Source organism: Triticum dicoccoides, chromosome 7B (genome assembly GCF_002162155.2).
Source record: "Triticum dicoccoides isolate Atlit2015 ecotype Zavitan chromosome 7B, WEW_v2.0, whole genome shotgun sequence".
Classification (NCBI taxonomy): domain Eukaryota; kingdom Viridiplantae; phylum Streptophyta; class Magnoliopsida; order Poales; family Poaceae; genus Triticum; species Triticum dicoccoides.
In genome coordinates, this window is record NC_041393.1 from 24,009,100 (window position 1) to 24,017,289 (window position 8,190).

At 43.8% G+C, this 8,190-nt stretch overlaps 1 protein-coding gene across 1 annotated transcript; it reads right to left on the bottom strand.

Annotated features, from left to right (window-relative positions):
- Positions 1-2,568: 2,568 nt before the first annotated feature.
- LOC119338527 (probable pectinesterase 29) lies at positions 2,569-4,519 on the bottom strand. The gene is made up of 5 exons (XM_037610854.1): positions 4,284-4,519; positions 3,947-4,118; positions 3,669-3,863; positions 3,279-3,517; positions 2,569-2,728 (listed from the first exon to the last, which is right to left on the bottom strand). The coding sequence occupies exons 1-5, from the start codon at positions 4,517-4,519 to the stop codon at positions 2,569-2,571; spliced, it is 1,002 nt and encodes a 333-aa protein (XP_037466751.1).
- Between the last annotated feature and the right edge of the window lie 3,671 nt (positions 4,520-8,190).

Below are 8,190 nucleotides of genomic sequence, written 5' to 3' on the forward strand. Positions count from 1 at the left end.
CTTAGCACGACGACTTCCCGACTGTCTACTACAACAAGTTGTGCCCGGCTCCGGCGATGGAGGGGCGATGACGGCGGCGCGCCTTCGGCTCGCTTCGGTGCTTGTAGTCGTCGCTAGGTGGTCTACGAGTCTGGATGTAATTTTTATTTCTAGTATTCGTTGTACTGTCATGATTGAAGATGAATAGATCGGAAGTTTTTCCAAAAAAAATATATTGTGTTTTTAAGTTATAGAAGATATAACACAATATAGCACTCCGGTATGGTTTCAGTTAACAAATTATTTTGCAAAGTTTTACCATATCATGCAAAATATATACTTTAGGTTTTCTGTAGAACAAAATGCCTAAATAGGTTTCAGACAAAATGAAATGTAAGAATAATAATTTTAAGGTTAACCTGAAGAGACAAGACCAGGAAGACGATTTTGGTTTGGTTTGATGACATGTTCGTGTTTACTATTATTGTAGTGATCATTAAAGTAAGCATATTAAGATATGATTGTGTTAGCAGAGGAGCAAAATTGTCAACATTGTCAACGATGTGGGTGAGGCATGAGTGTGACGACGGAGATTATCACATTGTGGATATTTGATTAAGGCTAGAAATAATGATTCATTGTCACATGTGATACTTTCCATCCAACCCAAAGGAACATCCTCATGTCAATTGCGATAGTATATAGCCGAGTCACATATCTTGGCAAAAACATCGACTTCCGGGTATTGAAAAATTTCTTCTCTTTGTTGTGAAACATTCAAGGTTTAGAATAAAATAACTCTTGAATGTACACCTTTAAGGGAGTTCCATCCATCAAGCAATAATTCTAGCTAGCCGCAACATCTATCGCAACACTATGATCCTATTTCCCATAAAATAATAGAGCACAATATTGAAATGTTTTTAGTCATGACTTTTTACCATTTCAAGATTGAACAACGCATATCTCATGTAACATAATCCTACACTAATGGTGGTATACGTGTAGCTACCCGTAGGGATAAAATTCACTTCCACAAATAATGATGGAACAGACCATGCATGACCAGGGCAAACAAAGAAATCATGCATATGTTTTTGCATCAACCGGAAACAATGCTTGAAACTAATCTAATTAGACATGCATTTCTTGATGGAGGCGGTACATAAATCGTCAAACTTGTGATCACTCTGAATTAGGCAAACACGTCGTAAATCCGCCACTATTCTATTAAGGTTCAAACAGAGATAACCATTATCACATGTGTCTTTCTTATACCAAAAATTCATCCAGGTTATCAGAGGTTTTCAGGCGATGGCGCAGCGGCGAACGGCTTCGGCCGCCGACACCTCCAAGAGCCGGAGGCGCGCCTCCTCTACAAGGCCGAGTACCCGTCGCCCCCTGACATGCGCGTGCCGGGGGCATGGAGGCTGAGCGCCCGCATCCGCTCTTCCCTGACGGAGGAGCAGCGGAACGAGCCAAGGTACGCGCCCGACAGCGAAACATTGTGGACGATGTACTTCGAGCGCCGCCGCGAGGAGCAGATCGCCTCTGTCAACGGCGTCATTCCCCGCGGCCGCCTCAACGCCGATGGACGGCGCGAGTGGTGGGGCGTCCCTGGCCGCACCCTCGAGGCCGTTCTCGACCACATCGAGACCGGCAACGTGCCGCCCCTCGAGTACCCGACGCGGCCGTGCATCTCTCGCCGCTGCGGCAGTTCTGGACGCCGTGGCGAATGGAGCCGACGTCCTCGTCGTCAGGCTCCGGCTCGCTCTCCTCCGGCACGCCGGCTCTCCGTCCCGTCAAGCCAGAGCCGGAAGAGACGCCGTAGCGGCGCCGCACCCGCAGTGGTGCCCTCATCATCAACGAGGGTGCCCGCCCCTCCCGGCACTCCCTTCGCCTAGGCCTGAGAGGCTATCCTGCGGGCAGTCTCAACCGATGAGCTATTGTCTCCTTCCTCTTATCTTTTCTCTCCCTGGTCCGCTCCTCCCTCTATCCTCGTTCCCGTGTCACTCTTGCAAAGACATTGTCCAAGATGCATGCGAATATGTGAACTTTGGATCATAAATAGTTGTTGAAATGTGATTGAAAGGAATTAATATTACTATGATCTTCACTTATACTCAACCTTTCCGTGAAAAAATTTCAGCCCAGCAAGAGAAGCCGTGGAGAGAGAGATTTTACGTGGGAGCAGCCATGTGGTCAAAGTTCTACTATTTTAAATTGTTGGGATCGACGCATTCCTTGCATTGTTAGACACAAAACAACAAGAAAGGATTTATTTCCCATTTTCCTATCGACATTCTCTATTCCCCTCTCGCGTTTTCTTGGAATATCCGTAAGGAAACGTTCTTTTTACCATTTTCAGGTCGTTCCTTGTATTTTGCCTGGCATGGAAAGCGAGGATTTCTAGTAGCGGGAGATCGATCCATAATTAAACATGTCCTTTAATCTTTTATTAAGCAGCTCCATACACGCAGAGTGCATCAGTTTTCATGGGTGATGCATGCATCCTAGTCCCGGCACATGATCTGATGGTCGTGGTAAACTTCCTGTGCAATGCTAACTAGGAGTAGCCTGCTGGAAATGCTAATGTGGCTGTGCGTCGAGCCAGCCATCGGGAGAGATGTAGGACAAGCTGACGAATGTAGCGATTTCTTTGCCACTCAGCTGCTTGGCCCACGGTACTCGCTCCGTCGTGTTGGACCCCGCCCCTATGCACTCCGATTCCACCATCGTTAGCAATCCCCTGCAAGTAAACCAAAGACCAAGAAAATCATATATATGTGCAACCGTTTAACTGCACGATCGACATGAAACTATTATGTGAGCACAGAAGCACACAATCCTGGCTCAAGAAAATATAGTATTTTCTTTTTTTAATAATAACAATCATGCATACACATACTAAGTATTACTTCCTCTGTAAACTAATAAGATATTGATCTAAAAGATCATATATTAGTTTACAGAGGGAGGATGTGTAGACATTAAGTTTGGTGAAGAAGAAAAAAAACTTGTTCTTTGTGTCGCTTGGAAGAAACTAACCTGAGTGTACAAAATGGAACTATTCTATCTTCCGCAAAAAAAGGGTACTATTCTATGGACCCCTTTCAGGGTTTTTAAGTATATAAAAATGCCATTTTTCTTAAGAAATTCCGGAAGTGCATAATATACTACCATATATACTATCAACTTTTTAAGAATGTAAAAATCATTTTAATGTTTTGAAAGTAAATGTGCAAGCACACTCAGAAGCACAAAATCCATTCTAGATGATCCGCTTGTTTAAAACTCACTCTTTGCCCTTGGAGTTCCAGATGTCCCAACCTTGGCGGTCCACAACGGTAGACATGTTGGTCTGGTAGAAGATGACCCTAGCATAGTCTCGCCATGGACGTCCGAGGTATATCGGCATGAAGCCGCCCACCTTGCATTGTTTGAACACAAATGCGGTGTCATCTTTGTCACTGTCTCGCCCATGCGCCGTGATGGATCCCAGCGTCTTTGTTAACTTTCCTGTCCATAGATTACATCCCTACAACATACATGCACAATTCCATCATCAACAACACACATGCTGGGTTTCATTGGTATGCAATGGAGCCAGGGCCGCAGAAGCCCTTTTTCTCTAGAAAACAAAAACACACATGTTGAGAGTTGATAGGCAGGCCTGATTTAATTTGCACCTGAAAGATGGACCTGGCGTTGCTAAAGATGAAGTCCACGGCGCCGCCGATGACACAATTCTCATAGTAGTGCCTCCCAGCCATATCGCACAACGTGTCCTGAACACTGAAGAAGCCACATCCATAGAATGACGACCGGTCCCCGTCAACTAGGGCAGCCACTGCTTGCGCCAGGCTGGCCCCGTCGTATGTGTTCTACAATGATAAATCAAGTCAAGGTTGAAATCTTCTGGCAATCATATGGGCGGTGAGAAAAACCGTTGGGGTGACATACTAACCTTGAACGTGATGTCACGGGCCATGAAATCGTCGGCATGAGAGGCAAAAGTTGGGGTGTCGGCGGTGGTGGACGACCCGCCGGCATGGTCGGCCCACTCGATGGACGTCTGCAACCTCCCCTCGCCTTCCAGCAGGATGAAGCTTTTGTTAAATGGCACAGTCACGTTCTCACTTCATCGTGTATCCATTACGAGAATATGAAAAAACATAGTCAAAATCTGCTTCATTATTATAACAATCAACTACGTACGCACATGGTGTCTGTATGAAAGATTTTTTTTCTTTTGAGACAACGTTTATACTATGTGTGAAACAAATGAAAGATGCACATATCACGTGTAAGTGCCGGCGGCGACGTGGACACGGATCCATTGGTTGTTGCCGAAAGGGACGGAGTCGATGGCTGCTTGGATGGTCTTGAAGTCACCACGGCCCGTGTGGTCGACGAAGATGCTTTTAGCCACCGCCTGAGCAGCGTCGCAGCGGTGAGATGTCTCTGGTGTAAAGGCTATGAAGACTGCTCCAACACTAATGGCTACGGCCAGCAGTCGCCGTAGTGTGAGCTTTTTCATTTAGCTTCGTCACCTATTAGTCTAGTCTAAAGAGATGAAAAGGAAAGAGCTGATACTGATATATAATGAAGCTCGACAAATTTTCGAACCAACCGGGAAAGAAATAAGGCCCGTTTGGAAATGAGCAATCACTGATGGGTGCTCCAGGTTTGGTAAGTGACTGATTCCGAATCACATCTTTCCATGCGTGGTGAACGGTGATATCTTTCCATTTCATGTCTTGTACATGCGCTCGAACCATGCAGCGGGCATGTTGTAATGTTGGGCGGCTTCTCGGCTTCGCTATGTAGGGCTGCAAAAATGCTCGAGGCTGGTGAGCCACTTGAGAATGACTCATATTTTGGTTCGACTTAAGATCGACTCAAAAAGAGACTAGCTGAGGATGAACACTTTATGAACCTCAATCATGAAACGAGCTGGCCATGATCCAACACTGGCTCGCTCAATTTTAGCTCGACAACCTCACATTATATAATTATACTATGTAATTTTGATATATATGAAAACTAAATAGGATAATTCATTACCATATATGTTGTGTATGATTTTTTTTTTCACTTTACCTACTACAAACATGAAAGTTTAATTAAGTGCAAAGAAAATTTAACCTCAATATGGTATGTTGTCAGCCATGTCTTAAATGTCTTGTTATTTTGGTCAAAGTTTGAGAGCAGACGTATCTTCATTCTCATCTCTTGCTAGTAGTCCCTCTGTTCCTTTATGTAAGATGTATTATTTTCAGCACGGTGACCAAATCACATAACTATAGATAATTTAGGATGAAATTACCCATGTCTAATTTATTGATTAGCGGCAAGTAAACTAGGAAGAAAGATATACATGCAATCGGGGGAGATATAGTTTTCTTTTTTTTTCTCTACAAAGAGAGACACATGCAATCAGGTGAGAAATACTGTACTTTTTTCCGAGTAATTGATAGGAACGCAGCCTTTCAATTAGAAGAAGAAGAGTGTTACAAAGATTTACACAAAGTTTTCTTTGGAGGGAAAACCCGAAAAATCCTGAACGGCATGCGGACTACTCGCGGTAGAGGAAACAACTAGATCTGTGCAAGCGAATATATGCCAAGGCTAGATTATCCACTTCTCGGTAGGTCATCCTGTTGCCAATGAAAACACGTCGGTTCCTCTCCTTCCAAACGTTCCGAAGCGAGTACATCATGATTCCACTATGCTCCCTCATGCTCCGGTCGGAGACCGTGGCAAGGTACTCCTCCCACCACAAGTTAATTGAAGAATCGGTGTTTGGTGGGCTCGGGTTGGTCATCCCTTCGGCGGCATTGACAGTCCTCCACACCTCCTGCGAGAAGGGGCAATCTCAGCAAAGGTGAGAGACAATCTCGACATAAGTGAGGCAGAGGCGGCAGATCGGATTGAGAAGCCATCCACGGATTCCCAATTTCTCCGCCAAGAACGAAATTATGATGAATTAGAATAAATGCATCTTAAAAACAAAAGTTAGGATTCCTGCCTCTCACTGGCACCGCCGTAGGTCCGCCTCGTCTGGATTGGCCCTAGGGCCATGGGGGCGGTGGATCGTGGCAAGGGCCGGCGGGAGGGCTCCGTTTTTAATCATTTCTTTCGGTTTTGTTAGGGTTTGTGTCCTACTCATGAAGGCGAGACAGTGGTGGTTCGCTGGAGATGGAATAAAGGTCTTCCACCCTAGCCCCCGTTCCGGCGGTGCATCTAGCATCGTTGGTGGGTGTGTGGAGGTGTGTCTCCGGCGGATCTGTGTTTGGTGGATTTGCTCGGATCTCGTCGTTGTTCGTCTACGTTCGTGTGTCTTCGGTTTGGATCTTTCCGATCTACATTATTCTTCATCGGCGACGGTTGCTGTTCTGGTGCGCTGGTCCTATGGGGCCTTAGCATGACGACTTCCCAACTGTCTACCACAACAAGTTGTGCCCGACTCCGATGAAGGAGGGGCGATGACAGCAGCGCGCTTTCGGCTTGCTTCAGTGCTTGTAGTCGTTGCTAGGTGGTCTACAGATCTTGATGTAATTTATTATTATTTCTGGTTTCCGTTGGATTGACATGATTGAATATGAATAGATTAGAAGTTTTCCCGCAAAAAATGCATCTTACATTGTGAAATTTTATGAAAAAACAAATGCACCTAATATAAAAGGAATGGGGGTACTAGAATTAAATTGAGAGAAAAATAAGTTGAATTATATAATGGTTTCTTATATTGTATTTATAGCCTATTTTGTTTAGAAAATTTTCTTAAATTATTAAAAAATCGTATTTAGGTCAAAACTAGCTCGATTTATTCAAGCCCGTTACAACCTGAACACGAGCCACTTTTTACAGCTCGACCATGAGCTTCGCTTAATTTGAGCTCACTCGAGTTTTAGTAAAAATTGAGAGATTAATCTAACTCACTCGAACTTAACTCGTTTGCAGCCCTAGAGTTATAAAATGGCACGATTCATGAATTGTGTATGTGATAAGGTTGGTCATAGTGAGAGTAACTTAGCTAGTAACATAACACATTTCAAAACAAGCTTGCTTCATGTAGTTAATGGGAAGAAAGATGTTTAGAGTAACATAATATGTTACCATAACATAACGCAAACCAAAATAAAATGAGTCTACAATTCAATAAATGCAAGCATCTATATTACTTTGCATTATGAAGATAGTAATATAAAATAACCTCATATGCATGACACTAGTCTAAGTTACTCCCCACTATGACTAGCCTAAAAGCTACTTGAATGGTTGTCTCGCTCGTGGTCGACCTGGCTAGTACACTTCGTTACTTGTGTCACATGGGTGGGCTCTACGCTGTTAGGCTACTCATAGTGGGGAGTAACTTAGACTAGTAACATACATATGTTACTAGTTCATGTTACCATCTTCATAGTGAAAAGTGTCATAGGTGTAGTAACATGCATATCTTTATTTATTGCTTTGTAGACTCATTTTGTATTGAAAACCGCTATGTGATGGTAATATGTTACTCTATTTGTCTTGCTCCTCTTTAATTACATGACACGTCATCTTTTTGCTTATGTGGCATCTATGTTACTACTTATGTTACTCCCACTATGACTAGCCTTACGGCTTATCGATCGGGGTCAGCTTCGAACAGGTTGGGTCAAACGGGTAAAAATATGAGCAGCCAAAACTGCATGTCTGTGGTGCATTTCGTTCTTTTTCTTTCCCAAAAAGGCCACCAGATATATTTTCTTTAGAATAGATACATTTTTTTGTGGTAAATACAATGGCGGTACTTAAATTTACCGACAATGTTCAATTTAGTGTCTGAATTTAAAAATACGTTGAATTGGTTCCAAAATTTGGCACAAGCGTGCAAGGAATAAAATACGCTGATGTGGCGCCATATTTTGATTAGCGCACTATGCGACTGATTCTCGTTTCCTACATGTTCAGTTTGTTGTTCATTGCGATCAATCAATCCCGATAAATTTTTTTTAGATCAGAGTAGATTAGCCTACTCAGAGGGAGCACTATATTCGGCCAACATCAATGATCGAAGGCTTGGTGGAACGTCTGCGATCACCAATTGGTCTCCTATGCTCCTTGTTAGCGCCGCCAAACCATGAGCCAGCTCATTCTTCTTCCGACTCACATACTGGACTTTGCACGCGGTGAAGCTCGTCATCGCGCTCCTGATATCCATGA